This window comes from Mobula hypostoma, chromosome 1, assembly GCF_963921235.1.
Source record: "Mobula hypostoma chromosome 1, sMobHyp1.1, whole genome shotgun sequence".
NCBI lineage: Eukaryota > Metazoa > Chordata > Chondrichthyes > Myliobatiformes > Myliobatidae > Mobula > Mobula hypostoma.
The window spans coordinates 161,975,575-161,991,567 of NC_086097.1; the positions used below are offsets into that span (position 1 = coordinate 161,975,575).

Below are 15,993 nucleotides of genomic sequence, written 5' to 3' on the forward strand. Positions count from 1 at the left end.
TATAAGATCCAGTTTTGCTTTTTCTTTCAGATGAGCTACTCCACAGATTAGCTTTTAGCAACTAAGTTATCAACAGTAGGATGATTTTTACAAATTAATAGTGGTCAGATTGGTCACTGTGTTTACTGATTAGAACATGCAAAGACCCACAGGACGGTATAGATACATATTTAAACCGAAATCCTGTTTTACCTAATAGATTTCAACCAGTTGCCTTTTATCAAGCCCAAAGGACTAAACAAATAGTTTGAATGATGATCACTTTTATTAATTTAGTTGACGATGAAACAATTTGTGGTGCGATGTTGGAGGGAATAAAGGATTAACCAGGACTCCATTAAATGGAGTTGGTCTGAGAGACCTAGATGCCTATTCCTGCTTTTGTTTTTCATGTACATTTGGATTTCTTTTAACTTGTTTTGGTGTTACTTTTAGAGTTAATGATAATACAAATTAAACTTACTATAGATAAGATTGACGCCTTTCACCCCATCCACTCAATTTCTGCTCTTCATGTGGCCACTCACTGCTGTTTCAGCAGAGTTCAGGTGAAACTGTGCATTTCAAAATTCATGTTCTCTCAGTGCCAAATCAATAAACCTAAGTTTCAGATCTGAAAAGCTTGAATAGATGGCCACTACCTCGGAAGAAGCGCCAGAGGTGAAGGAGCAGGGCCGGCATACTGGTGAGGCTGAGATGGCGTGCAAATCGGCCGCCGCTCCCTAGCATACCCCTGGCTAACGTTCAGTCCCTGGACAGCAAGCTTTGTGAACTGTGAGCCAGAATCTCTTATCAGCAGGAAACAAAGGAATGCAACATTCTGTGCTTCGTGGAGACCTGGCTGACGGAGGAGATACCGGATCATGCCATCGAGCCCTCTGGGTTCTCCCTGTTCCGGGCGGACAGGTCAAGAAACCTCTCTGGGAAGAGTAAAGGAGAAGAGGTATGCTTCACGGTCAACAATGCTTGGTGCAAACCCCAGAATGTGCATACACTCAAATCCTTTTGTTTCCAAGACCTGGAATACCTGGTGCTGCTGTGCAGATCGTACTGGCTGTCTAGGGAGTTCACGGCTATTATTACAGCGGTGTTCATTCCGCTGCAGGCTGATGCTGACCTGGCTCTCAAGGAACTGTACGAGACCATCAACACACTGGAGACTGCACACACGGAGGCTGCCTTCATTGTCACCGATGATATTAATCAAGTGTCACTGATGAAAGTCTCTCCGAAGTTTTGTCAGTACATCCAGGTGAGCACTCATGGAGATAAAGATACTTGACCACTGTTACACTCCCTTCCGCAATGCTTACAAAGCTCTCTTTCACCCAGCTTTTGGAAAGTCAGGTCACTCTTCAATCCTGCTTTTGCCAATGTACAGGCAGGAGCTAAAACAAGAGGCAGCTATAGTTAAAACCGTCCACTGTTGGTCTGACCAATTGCCCTCCAAGCTGCAGGACTGCTTTGATGATGTCAACTGGAATGTCTTCCATGATGAGGATATCTCCGAGTTCTCTGATGGAATCACCTGCTTCATCTGGAAGTGCATCCCCCAAAAGTCGGTCAGGGTCTTCCCGAGCCAGAAACCCTGTATCAATTGTTCCACGCGGGCAGCACTTACCGCATGACATAGAGCTTACATTGCCAGTGGTCAGCTAGGGCTCAAGAAAAGCAGCTATGGTCTGCGCAGTGTTATCAAGGCTGCGAAGCAACAATACAGGGACAAGATTGAGTCAAGATCCACCATGAATAGCACGCATGACTTGTGGCGAGGGCTGCATACCATTGCAGACTTCAAAGCCAAACGTTGTGCCGCCAACATCGTGGCCTCTCTCCCAGATGAGCTCAATCACTTTTATGCTCAGTTCGATGTTGCTAATTCTGAACGTCCGAGGAAAGCCACCGCTATAACCTGCAACCCGGTTATCCCTGAGGCTGAGGTACACAGATGTTTCCAACAAGTGGACAGTCACAAGGCTGTGGGACCGGACAGCATCCCAGGGCGAGTATTCAGGATGTGCGCAGCACAACTGGCAGGTGTGTCTACTGACATTTTTAATCTCTCCCTCTCCCAGTGTGGAGTGCCCTCCTGCTTTAAATTATCCACCATTGTCCCTGTACCAAAAGAGAGCAAAATAACATGTCTGAACGACTGGCGTCCTGTAGCCCTCACTTCGTTAATAAGCAAATTCTTTGAGAGGCTAGTCAAGGATTACATCTGCAGCTTGCTATCACCCAAACTGGACCCTTTGCAATTCGCCTACCGACAGAACCGATCGACAGATGACACAATAGCTACTGCTCTACATGCTGTCTTTACACATGTGGAGAAGGAGGATGCTTATGTGAGAATGCTGTTCTTGACCACAGTTCAGCATTCAACACCATAGTTCCATCAAGGCTCAGAGACCTCAGCCTTGACCCTGTCTTGTGCAGCTGGATCCTGGACTTCCTGTCAGATTGCCGGCACGTGGTAAGAGTGGGCTCCTTCATCTCCACCCCTTTGACTCTTAATACCGGAGCCCGTCAGGGCTGCGTACTAAATCCCCTCCTTTACTCCCCGTATACCCATGACTGTGTTGCCACCCACAGCTTTAATCTGCTAATTAAATTTGCCAACGACCATACATTGATAGGCCTTATCTCAAACAATAATGAGGTGGCCTACAGGGAAGAAGTCATCTCTCTTGACACAGTGGAGTCAAGAAAACAACCTCTCCCTCAATGTCGCAAAAACAGAGGAGCTGGTTGTGGATTACAGGAGAAGTAGAGACGGGCTAACCCCTATTGACATCAACGGATCGCGGGTTGAGAGGGTAAGCACTGTTAAGTTCCTTGGCATCCACATCATCGAGGACCTCACATGATCTGTACACACCTGCTGTGTGGTGAAAAGGCAAACCTCAGACGGTTAAGGAAGTTTGGTATGGCCCCCCAAATCCTAAGAACTTTCTTTCGGGGCACAACTGAGAGCATTGGCTGTCTGCATCACTGCCTGGTTTAGAAACTGTACCTCCCTTAATCCCAGGACTCTGCAGAGAGTGGTGCAGACAGCCCAGCGCATCTGCAATTGTGAACTTCCCATGATTCAGGACATTTACAAAGACAGGTATGTAGAAAGGTCCCGTAGGATCATTGGGGACCCAAGTCAACCCAACCACAATCTATTCCAGCTGCTACCATCCAGGAAACGGTACCGCAGCATAAAAGTCAGGACCAATGGGCTCCGGGACAGCTTCTTCCACCAGGCCATCAGACTGATTAACTCACACTGATTTGAGTGTATTCTATGTTACATTGGATGTTCTATTTATTATAAATTACTATGATTGCACATTGCACATTTAGATGGAGATATAACGTAAAAATTTTTAGTTCTCATGTATGTGAAGGATGTAAGAAATAAAGTCAATTCAATTCAATTCGCAGATACCGCCTAGCTGGGTGAATGTTTCCAACAAACTTAGTTATACTGCTTACAGTTTGATTTCCTGAAACCTATCTTCAATGGTACTTCACCTCATATTTATCACATTCTTGGTACTTTTTACGTATCTAATGCTTGTGTAAAGGTCTAATAGCAATCCTTTATAAGTTTATTGGATGCAATTGGATTCTTCCCAGGCTGTATTGCAATTGTTATTATTGTGTCTGTCACAACAGTTTTATTTCATTCATTCTTTTGACTAAGTCATTGGTCCTCTCAAGCCCAATTTAAAAAGTTTTAAAAATCATTATATTAGCAATAATAGCAGACACAGGCTATTTTCTTCCTTGTGCCAACAATTAATAAAATTATTGTTGACCTTTTACATTTGTGATACTTTCATGTATTAATTCTATGTCTCTTGATTCCTTGAATGTTTGAAACCTATCCTTTTCTGTTTGAATATAATCCACAGCTTATTTGAGAGCAAATTCCAGAGATTCACTACTCTTTAGGTGAAAACATTCTTCTCATCTGTGTCTTGAATGGGAGAACTCTTATTTTGAGACTGTGATTCCTGGTTCTAGGCACCCCTGCCAGAGGTAACATCAGTTCTGATTCAGGCCTGTCAAATCCTTGAGAGTTTTGTATATTTCATTAAAATCGCTGATCATTCTTCTAAGCTTGAGAGTATAGGCCATGTTTGCTTCAACTCTCCCTTTGCAACAAAATATGTCATCCCAGGAATTATTTTTGTTATCTTTCACTGCACTACTGTCATAAGTATTAATTCTACACACAGTAATTCAGATAAAGGCTAACAAGATTCTGTGTAATTAGAAGAGTTGGTCTCTACCCTTGCACCCAATCCTTCTGCGGCATAGGCTAGTGTACGTTTAGTCTTCCTCCTGTTTTGTAAGCTAACTTTCATACGTTTATTTGTTTGGACACACGGATCCCTGAAAACACAAGTGGTTTTCAATCTCAAGTCAAAGCTTTATTTCTGTGTTAAATAAAATATTTATTCAATTGGTGCAGAATTTTTTTTGAAAAGACTTGTACCACAATTGAATTTCACTGAGATATAAATACCCCATATGTGGATACTTAGATACATGGATACTAGAATAGACTAGACAATTGCATGACATATTCTATCTGGCAAATGTTGTAGACATCTAAGGCTGTTTTTGAGTTGTAATTTAAAGAATATATTCCAACACTTGATTTGAGCAAAACTGTTCAAGAAATAACTGAATAAATTTTGAATATTGTAGGAGTCGCATAATTATGACTAGATTCAAATAGATGAACTTGCTGTAATTTGTACCAGTGTGATTTGGTAGTTTACTAGTTGGGTGATTTCCTTTTGTGCATTAGAGTTGCTATCAACTCCATCAGCAGATGGTTCTGAAAGATGCTATGTAGCTTGTGGTTTAATGTTTTGCCTGAAGCTGACCTACCAATGTGAGGATGTCAGATGTCAAAGATTTCTTTTAATTTCTGTGGATCTTTCCCTGTGGCTGTTGAAAATGCATATGTTCCAGCATTTGGTGAACATCTTGAAATTTAATCATAAGTTGCACATGAGTGTATTTCCTCAGGGTTTTCATTGGATATTGAATATAGACAGAAGTTTTAGTGACTCAGCAAAACTATGTATCCATAAATTATTATTAGGGATAATCATTAGCAAACAAAAAGTGTTCTTTTTTATATAGAACAGAATTTGTTGATTAAAGATGTTTTGGAGAAAGCAGTATTCCATTTTTTTGAGGTACATTTGCATTTCACTGTGGCGTCTGGGAAATTAAAATTCAAGCATTCAAAAAACAAAAATTTTAAAATAAGTTAGTTAATGGCATGCTGTTGTAAAACTCCATCTGACTTAATGTGATCTTTCAGGAAAATTTTCTGTTCTCGCTCAATCTGGCCCTATGATCCAGATTTGGTCTACTCAGTTCAGGTGTAATTAAGGTTGGATATCAAATACTGAACAATGTCAAGTTTTTCTCAAGAAAGAAAATTTTAAGCAGTATTTTCATCAGACCGAATGTATATTTATTTCTTTATCACCTATGATTGCTGTCCATTGCTTAAAACAAAGTAAAATATTTGCTCTGTTAATAGTAAGTTAGATTCTGCTTTTGAATACCAGTTATGTCTTAATTTCTTTCTGCACAAAATATTCTGAGGAAATAAGGTATTCTAACAATCAGGTATAGACTTTGGTGAAAGCAACCAAAATTAATGCATAGTTGCATGTTCAGGAAATGAAAAACATGTTACAAGTGCAAAATTGCAGTATTGAGGAAGGGAAAAAAGTTATATCATTAGAATATGCGAATGGAAATAAATCAATGATTAAGCTAACAGAGTATTCTCCCCCTCAGCCCCAGCAATCCAGATTCAATCCTGGCTTCTGGGCTGTCTTTGCGGAGTTTAAATGTTTTCCCCGTGACCATATGGGTCCTCCTGAGGGCCAGTTTCTTCCTTCAGCCCTAAGACTGGGTTGGTAAGTTTATTGACTATATAAATTGCTTTTAGTGTGTTGGTGAGTGGTAGAGTTTGGGTGGATAGGAGTTAATGGAGAATAGATACAGGAAAAATTAGTGAGGGAAGGGAATTTATCTGTGAGCCAGCATAGTCTCAATGGACCAAAATGCCTTATTATTGTGAGTTCTTAGGTTATGTTTTCATATAAAGGGAGCAAAATCTTGCATTTATTATTTGTTATGTTTTTAGAATTGTCCTGAAAGGACTTTCATAAGAATCCATTGAATTTGGAAATGATAATGCACTAGAAAATTTGTGAATACTAGTGCCATATAAGCAGCAAAGTTTATCAAGGTAATGGGCAAAATTTTTCCTCTTTAATTGAATACTGCCACGGTTGAATGAGATATGGGTAGAGAGGATGGATGAGGTAGTGTTAAGGAGCTCAAAAGAAACAACACCCAAAAGTTTGAACAGACCAACAGAACCTTAATTTAGTGTCTAAGACCAGGTCTTAGAACAGACCTATACTGAATGTGTGTGGATTCACATGAAGTGAACAGATTTCGGACCCTGAGGCAAAACATCACATGAAGAGCTTCTGCCTCACAGTATGATTTAAGTTAGAAAATCACATGGGAAAAAAAGCTTAGAAATGCTAAATACTTCACAATGTTGTTAAGGATTGCAATTGAAATATATCTGTTTATAAATATTAGTAAGTGTCATACCAATTCCCCAACACATACAGCTAGAACAATCAAGCAATATGTAAAGCTAAGAAGGATGTTTAGAGCAACAAGTGTTAGGATGTGGAATGCATTACTAGATTGACTTAGGAAAGAAGTTAATAGTTGCTTTCAAAACAGGTTTGGATGACTATTTGAAGCAGCAAAGATTGCATAGCTGTGGGAAGCATTAGATTCTTTTAATAAAGAGCTTATACAAGTGCCAACTTTGAGCACAGGTGTCCCCCGCTTTTCGAACGTTCGCTTTACGAAACCTCACTGTTACGAAAGACCTACATTAGTTCCCGGTTTTCACTGACAGAAGGTGTTTTCACTGTTACGAAAAAAAGCAGCGCACGCCTGGAGCAGCCGCTCTCCCACGGATTCGGAACTGCATTCTCGCCGGCATTGCTTAAACACGTGCCTGTCAGCAGCCGTTAGCAAGATGAGCTCTAAGGTATCGGAAAAGCCTAAAAGAGCTCTTAAGGGCATTACACTTAGTGTAAAACTAGACATAATTAAGCGTTTCGATCGTGGTGAACAAAGTAAGGACAAAGTGAGTTTGGCTTGTGAAAGTTGACGAAGATGATGTTGAAGAGGTTTTGGCATCTCATGACTAAGAACTGATAGATGATAGATGCAATTGGAAGAGGAAAGGATAACAATTGAAACCGAATGCAGTAGCAAACGGACCGAAAGTGAAATCGTTCAGGAACTGAATGTGAAGCAACTGCATGAGATTTTCGCTGCAATGATAAAGTACGACTTTAATTTTGAAAGGGTACGTCGGTTTAGGGCATATTTGCAGGATAGTTTGAGTGCTTACAAAGAACTGTATGATCTAAAAATGCGCGAGGCTAAGCAGTCAAGCAAGCCTTCCACATCAGCCACAGCAGGCGATGAACCCCGACCTTCGACATCGAGGCAGGCAGTCATAGGAGAAGATGACCTGCCTGCCCCGATGGAAACAGACAATACCCCAGTGTCCCACCACCCCAACCCCCGGGCCGCGGACAGATACTGATTCACGAAGAATGCAGCGGTAGCCGGGAGGCACCCAGCAGATCTTTAAGAAAAAAAGCCGAAATAAACAAGCTAATTAATTAGGTGTCGCCCGGCACGTAAATGTCGACCAAAAAAAAAATCGGTTGGCGGCCTGGAAGGTGGGGGCCACTGCACCACCCCAACCTCCGACTCAGCCTCACACATCATTGTCAGTGTGCTCGATGTCTTCCCGATTCCTGTAAGTGATACTACACTGTACATACATTATTTCTACTTTATATAGGCTGTGTATTTTTAGGTGTTATTTGGTATGATTTGGCAGCTTCATAGCTTAAAGGTTACTGGAGAGAGTGTTTCTGCCGACGGCGTTTGCGCTGTGTTTCTGTCGAGAGCACTTGCGTGAGATTTTCGCTACGGAGAACAGTGCGGCAATGATTGTGGAAAAGTATTTCTACTTTATGTAGGCTGTGTATTCATCATATCATTCCTGCTTTTACTATATGTTACTATTATTTTAGGTTTTATGTGTTATTTGGCATGATTTGGTAGGTTATTTTTGGGTCTGCGAATGCTCACAAATTTTTCCCATATAAATAAATGGTAATTGCTTCTTCGCTTTACGACATTCCGGTTTACGAACCGTTTCATAGGAACACTCTACCTTCAGATGCCGGGGGAAACCTGTATCCTGTTACTGTGCTGTAGTAATTTCATGTTAGTATTTTAAATGAACTTTTTCAAATTAATGTAGATGTTGCTTAAAAAATTTGCAGTTATGTTGAACATAGTTTAGTAAACTCTTCTGGTGATTGTGATTTACTGGATAACCACAAACCATTTGTTATCAACTGAGAACATGATCAGATCACATTGGTGTACGCCCGTCATGTATTGGGTTCTTTTCTTCCACTTTATTATAATACTCTAAAGCATAAACAGTATTTTATAGTTAAATGACTAATTCAGCATGTAAACTGAGTATATTCTGCTCTGACCAAAATATCACACATTTAAAATTGATTTCCTTGTTTCAAGCTCAGTCACTCAGAGTGATTGATTTTTCTTGTCACTGTGTCTGACTTAGTCATAATTTTAAGATAATTCATCAATAAAAGCTATAAGCTTTGTATTCCTGTGAAATTAACACTAATTTGGCGTGGCAATCAGTGATAGAGGATGATATTAAAGGGTTGTTATTTGAATTGAATGATTTTCCATAGGGATTGGTGCTGGGACCCTTTCTGTTTGTAATATACATGAATCATTAGTATGTAGATGCAGGAGTCATGATCAGTGAGATTATTGGTGTTATGAAGATTGGTGTACTTGTTGACATTGAAGGGTAGTCTTGGGCTATGTGGTGATAAGATACGTTGGTGAAATGGGTTGACAAATGGCAGATGGAGTCTGATCATGATAAACCAATGAGGCTAAAATATGCATCATGAGTGATCGGATCCAAGAGAGTATTAAGGAATCTGCAATTCCAAGAATCATTGAAGTTGGCTGCACAGGTAACTAACAAGGTTAAAAAGACATACAGGATACTGGCCTTCGTTTCTCAGAACATTGAATACAAGAACGGGGATATTATGCTCCAACTTTATAAAATATTGGTCAGATCTCTGCATACAGTTCTGGTCAAATTCTGTTCAAAAAAATATAGAGCTCTAGAGCAGGGGTTCCCAATCTTTTTTATTCTCTGGACCGATACCATTAAGCAAAGGGTCAGTGAATCCCAGGTTGGGAACCCTTGCTTGAGAGGCAACAGAAGAGATTTATCAGGATGTTGTCTGAGACAGAGCATTTTAGTTATGAAAGGCTAGGTCTGTTTTCCATGGAGGAGAAAAGATTAAGAGGGGGTATAATTGAGTTATTTAATATGAGAAGTGTAGATAAATTTGACCACATGAAACTTTTCTGCATATCGAAGGTAGATAAAACTAGAGGACATAAATTTTGGGTGAGGAGTAAAACATTGAGAGTGTATTTGAAAAGGTCCCTTTTTCACCCAGAGAACATACAAATCTGCAGCACATTACAGGCCCTTCAGCCCACAATGTTGTTCCTATCATGGAACCTACTCTAAAAACTGCTTAGAATTACCCTACTGCATAGCCTTCTATTTTTCTAAGTTCTGTTTACCTATCTAAGAGTCTCTTAAAAGACCCTATAATAGCTGCCTCCACCACTGTCTCCCACAGTGCATTCCACGCACCCACCACTCTGTGTGAAAAACTTACCCTGACAACCCCTTTGTACCTTCTTCCAAGCACCTTAAAACTATGCCCACTCATGTTAGCCATTTCAGCCCTGGAAAAAAAGGCCTCTGGCTATCCACAACGATCAATGCCTCTCATTATCTTATACACCTCTATCAGGTCACCCTTCATCCTCTGTCGCTCCAAGTAGAAAAGGCCAAGTTCACTCAACCTATTCTCATAAGACTTTCTCTCCAATCCAGGCAATATCCTTGCAAATCTCCTCTGCACTCTTTCTATAGTATCCACATCCTTCCTGTAGTGTGGTGACCAGAAATGAACACAGTACTCTAAGTGGAGCTTGACCAAGGTCTTGTATAGCTGTAACACTTAGTGGCAAGTATCTGGAATGCACAGCCTGAGAGAATGGTGGAAGCAGAAATGTGTTTGGACAAGCACTTGAATCACCTTTATATTAAAGCTAGAAGAAGGAATTGATAAGTATGGATACCAACTGGTCAACATAAATATAGTAAGCAGAATGGCTTGTTTCCATGCTGTAAAACAATGAATAATTCAGTATTTGCAGCTCACATTATCAATCCTTTCTCTTTCTGTTGAATATGATCCATTTTCCTTCAGTTGCCACAAATTCATTCTTGCATTTTAAGCCTCAAAACCGCACATCTATTTTCATCATACTACCATTTGCACGTCATATTTTAACTATTCTGTATCTCTTTGCAGTAAAGCTTTCATTAGCATGAAGTGGTGATTTTCATTTCTTGTAAATGTAACCCCCAAAATCTTTTGTCAGGTGCCTTAAACTTGGCCTAAACTTCTCATATTGTTGCAGATTTGAACATAACTCCCTCAACTTCTCTGCCCATATCCAGTTCTCTCCATCATCCAATCAATGCTGCTGTTATCACTCTGAAAAACTATCACTCTTCTTTTCTCCATTGACTAGTTAGTGTGGTTTGCTGCCCTTACTATAATTTTATTTTCCTCAGACTACACTGTCATGATGTTGATTAACTATATTTTTTCCATCCTCTACATTTGTTCCATTATGAACTAGTTGAGCCTGTCGGTTGCCTATTTTTTCTGAAATCTGGATGTGCAAATGCAAAATGTTTGTTTTTTAAGTAATTATTGTCCTGTGATGATGCACACATTCTGCATGTTATAAGAAGTCTAGATACGTGTTTTGAAGTTTCCTCTTGAATAAAGATCATAATTTTCCACCCAACACACATCAAAGTTGCTGGTGAACGCCCGTCTCCTTCGTGATCCATGATACATTTGTAAGAAAAAGTTTGTTAACCCTTTGCTATTACCTGGTTTTCTGAATTAATTACTCATAAAATATGATCGCATCTTCATCTGAATCACAATTATAAACAAACACAATCTGCCTAAACTAATAACACACAAACAATTGTACTTATCATGTCTTTATTGACACATGTTTAATCATTCACAGTCCAGGCTGGAAAAAGTATGTGAACATTTGTATTTACTAATTGCTAGAATCTCCTTTTGCAGCAATATCCTCCACCAAATATTTTCTGTAATTGCTGATCAGATTTACATAACAGCGAGGAGAAATTTTAGACCATTCCTCCATTCAAAAACTGTTTCAGTTCATCAACATTTCTGGGATACCTTGCATGAACAGCTCTCTTCAGGTCATACCACAGCATCTCATTTGGGTTAAGATTTGGACTCTGACTTGGCCATTCCAAAACACAATTTTTCTTTGAAATATTGTGGAACATTGGTAGCTCATGTTGGCTGTTTGGAAGTTTGCTTGATTGCCGAGCTTGGCAAAATGTTTGCAGATGTTTCAGCTCCAATCAGGAAACCATCATCATTGTGCAGTTGAGGTTGCGCTAAACTGTGCACTGATGATGGCTTCTTGATTGTTTGCAGAAGAACTGTGGCAAGTTCTCCAAGATGCCTTGAACAACCTACCAGCTGACTGTGGCATGTTCTCCAAGATGCTTGGAACAACCTACCAACCTACCAGCTGATTTTGTTATAGAACTGCACAAAAGTGCACTTAGGAGAATTGATGCAGTTTTAAAAGCCAAGAGTGGTCACACCAAATATCAATTTGATTTCATTTTTTACAGTTTCTGTTCTTTATAGTAATTTTTTTGATATTTAGAAACTTTAATTCATTGTTTTTGAAAGCATCTTTGCTTTACAGATTTTTTTTACACGTGCCTAATCCTTTTGCATGGTATTGTATGTACCTTGAGCAAACATATAAATTACTGAAATTTCTACTAAATATTTTGAAATATAATGAAAACTTTTATTTGAGTTGTGGCAGAGAAAATGTATTCATTTTAATTATGGGACTGGATATCCTTGAATTTGTGAAGCACAACAGAGTATAGTGTTTGTCCCTCAAAGAAGTTTCTTATTTAAGCTTCTCTGGACGAACTCCCAGAGACGGCAGCCAGGCATCTCTACTGAATAATAAAACCAAACATTGGTGGAGGTTGAGTAAATTGGGTGGATCCTGGCAAGCCAAAGTAAAAGTAAAATACAAAATGCTAAAATATTTATGGATGCAGCTTTACAACAATAACCAGCAAATAAAGCAATATAGCACAGAATGTTTAGGATAACAGTGGTTTCATAAACTCGATTTTTAAAATTATGTTACTGTTCCATTTCACCAAATTTAAATTGCCTTCTCTTCAGTGTGGGAGTGTAAGAAAGGTTCCATATAGTACAAATAGATTAGAATATTTAATTACGCAAACAACAATATATTTTGCACTTGTGTTAACATGGAGTAAATGGAGTAAAAGCTTCTTTAGTCATTAAATTCCATTCCTTTTAAAACAGCTAATAAAAAAAAGTGCTGAAGTTATCTCAAGATTAGCCTTTGGATAGCATTAGAGAGATGTGTTGCATTTTTCAGTATCTTGAGATTTTTTTCTTCTTTGATCGCCATCAGTTTTTACTTTTTGTTGATTTTTTACAATCATTTTGATCTCCAGTTGTCTTGCACAACTGTAACTTTAGGGTTGTGATGGATGCACAAAACTTGGCAGTATTGTATTACTGCCAAGGCTGCACCTTTCCACCTTCCCAGTATTGCCAAAATGCAACAAATCTCTCTATTTTCAACATGAAAATTCCTGTTGGAATTCAACATGCAAATTCCAAATGTTATGAAAGCTAAATCTTTACCTCTGACCATGCCACTTGTCCTTTGCCAGCATCAAGTGAGCTGACTGAAAAATTCTGGAATACAACTAAGAGACATGTAATCATATAGTTTATTATGCATCCCTGTTTGTCGTATCCTTGCATAACAAACAAATTTTGCTGTGAAGTTGGATTCTGTATTGCATTTGCATGTAGTAAGACCTAATAAACAGCAGAGTGAAAATATCCAGATAATCATTTCATAATGTAGAATCTTGAGCAAGATATTATTGGATGTATGGTAGCAATAATAATGAATTGGCAAAATAGTTCTATGGGATTTCTTCCATCTGATTTATGAGACAGCATCTCCAACCTTGCAAAACTCCACTGAAGTGTAAGATTAAATTTTGTCCTCGGATTTATAGTAGGAATTAAATTCAGTCATTTCCTTCTTAAGAGGTTATACAGTTTTAATGGTTTTGTTCTCCATGGCTTTACCACTCCATGACTTGAATTTCCTGTGGCTGATAACCCTCTCTTTTTTTAAAAATAATAATACAGAAGGAAGCTATTTGTCCCATCCAGCTTGTCCCTACTCATTTTTTTAAAAAACTGAGCCTTGCATTTTGCCTTCAACTCAGTAAGTGCCATGTCTGACAGATGCATGGCCAATTTCCTTTTTAAAAGTGATTTTGGGAATGATCTTCCATCATCTTTTCATATGAAATCTTCCAGAACCTAACAATTGAGTGAAGTATTAACTTCCAGTAGATTTTTTTGCTCATTAACTTAAATCCAGGTTCTGTAATTATTGACTCATTTGCTAAGTGTGTACAGTTCTTTCCTCCTCCATCAGAACAGTTGAGACCTTTTGAGCCACTGGCAATCATTCTTGGTTGCATAGTGCACAATCCCAATATTTTTAACCCTATTTCATAACTGAAATCCCTTAACCTTGTTAACATCCTTGTATATACACTTGAGTGTCCTTTTTAATTCTTTGTTAGAGTGCTTTGGTGTCCAGAGTCACCCATGTTACTCAATAGGGTCCTATCCAGTGACTTACAAATTTGAAACACTATCTTTCTGCTTTTATCTTCCATGACTTTACACGTTTACGTTAGTATATTTAAGTAACCCACATTTTCTGTAATTATCTTATCATTACCTTATCCCTTTGGACACAAATAACATTCTGTTCATCACATTATTCAAAATTTTGTTATTTATAAAATGCATTCTTTCCAAAATGCTATTTCCAAAGTGCAGGACTTAACACTTTTCTATAACGAACCCCATCCGTCATACTTATCATGCTTCTGACCATTTTATCATAATGTCCATGTCATCCTGAAGTCTATAAACTATCCTTATCACTGTTTATTATGTTGCCATGTTTCCTATTGTGAACACAATTATTACTGTTCCCTGCACCCAAGTTTAGGTTAGTGATTAAAAAAAAGTGAAAACAAAAGGATCCCAAACTGACTGTTGGGTAACGTGATACAAGCAACCTTCTAGCATCTAGCATCATCTGCTTCTTTCTGTAACTGAGCCACTTCACACTAACAGATGGTTTTCTATCTCAGATGTTTTAAGAGGCTACCTAAATGTGTTATAAATGCTTTATTACTTCATGGAACTGATGAGATCCATTTCCATTGTCAGTCATACTGTGAATGATATCTGCAGTTCCATACAATGCACACAAAGGAAGATGTGTTCTTAAGTACAAAAAGGCATGCCAACATAAAGCTTTGTCAGTCACCTCTGCTCCATCCGCCGAAAGTGGAATTTCCCAGTGGCCAACCATTTTAAACTTATCTATATTCCCATAATGATGTTGGTCCCTAGGCCCCTCGTCTGCCGCAATGAAGTCAATATCTGGGTGGAGGAGCAATATCTTGTATTCTGTCTAGGTAGGCTCCAACCTCGACTTTTCTTCTGGTAATTTTTTTCCCCCTTTCTTTTACTTTTCCTTCTATTTCACACTCTGGCATTTTACCTCTTCTTCTCATCTACCTATCACCGCCTTCTTCCCCTTCTCCCATGGTCTGCGCTCTCCTCCTATCAGATTCCGTTTTCTCCAGCTCTTTGCCTCTCTCCCCCCCCCCCACCAAACCTGGCTTCATCTATGCCTTCGAGCTTGTGCTCCTTCCCTTCCCCCCACGGTTTTATTCTGGCATCTTGCCCTTTCCTTTCCAGTCCTGTTGAAGGGTCTCAGCCCAAAACATTGATTGTTTATCCATTTTCAGCCTGACCTCTTGAGTACCTCCAGAATTTTGTGTGTTGATCTGGATTTCCAGCATCTGGAGAACCCCTTGTGTTTAAAATTTAATATATGCATGTAAGCACTGTTGCAGTTAATGTCATATTAAAATACATGGCTTTGTTCTTACTTTCTTTATGAAAAAAAAAACAAATTGCTGGAAATGCTCAATAAATCAGGCATGAAGATTTCTGGTTGATAAGTATCTGTTTTTATATTTTGTTCATCAAAAAATTACATTTTAAACAAATCATTGTAGACTCTGTCTATATCTCCAAATTTCTTAATCAGCTTGATGCCTGTGGTATCAATACCTTTTGGTTTCACTGTTCAAAATAATATATAGAAGGCTTTACACTAAAAGGTAGATCAAAAACATTTGTGACTGTATCATAACAGTTTCTTCCTAAGATCTGACTGTATGACCATGAATTTTGTGTGTGTTGCTCTGGATTTCCAACATCTGTGGAATCTCGTGCTTTAGACTGTATGATGTATTTCAGCTAGACTGGTTTATGAAAAAATAACAACCTTTTAGCATGTGGTTTTGTGATTTTTGGTCATTGAGTAGGGACTTTAGAACTGTACTAAAAATTATGTAAACATTTTATTTTTAACAGAAAGGATGTGGGTTTGAAGAGATTTTTTCCCAAGAGCCTATTGGATTCAGTAAAGGTAAGGAGATTTTGGTTA

General features: G+C 38.8%; 1 protein-coding gene across 18 annotated transcripts in view; it reads left to right on the forward strand.

Annotated features, from left to right (window-relative positions):
- Positions 1-15,993, forward strand: part of LOC134351841 (focal adhesion kinase 1) — a 522,413-nt gene that overhangs the window by 247,290 nt on the left and 259,130 nt on the right. For all 18 annotated transcript variants that reach the window (XM_063058747.1, XM_063058688.1, XM_063058792.1 and 15 more), the window contains one exon: positions 15,921-15,975. In XM_063058747.1, coding sequence (XP_062914817.1) covers positions 15,921-15,975 — 55 coding nt within the window. The remainder of the gene's footprint in view (positions 1-15,920; positions 15,976-15,993) is intronic.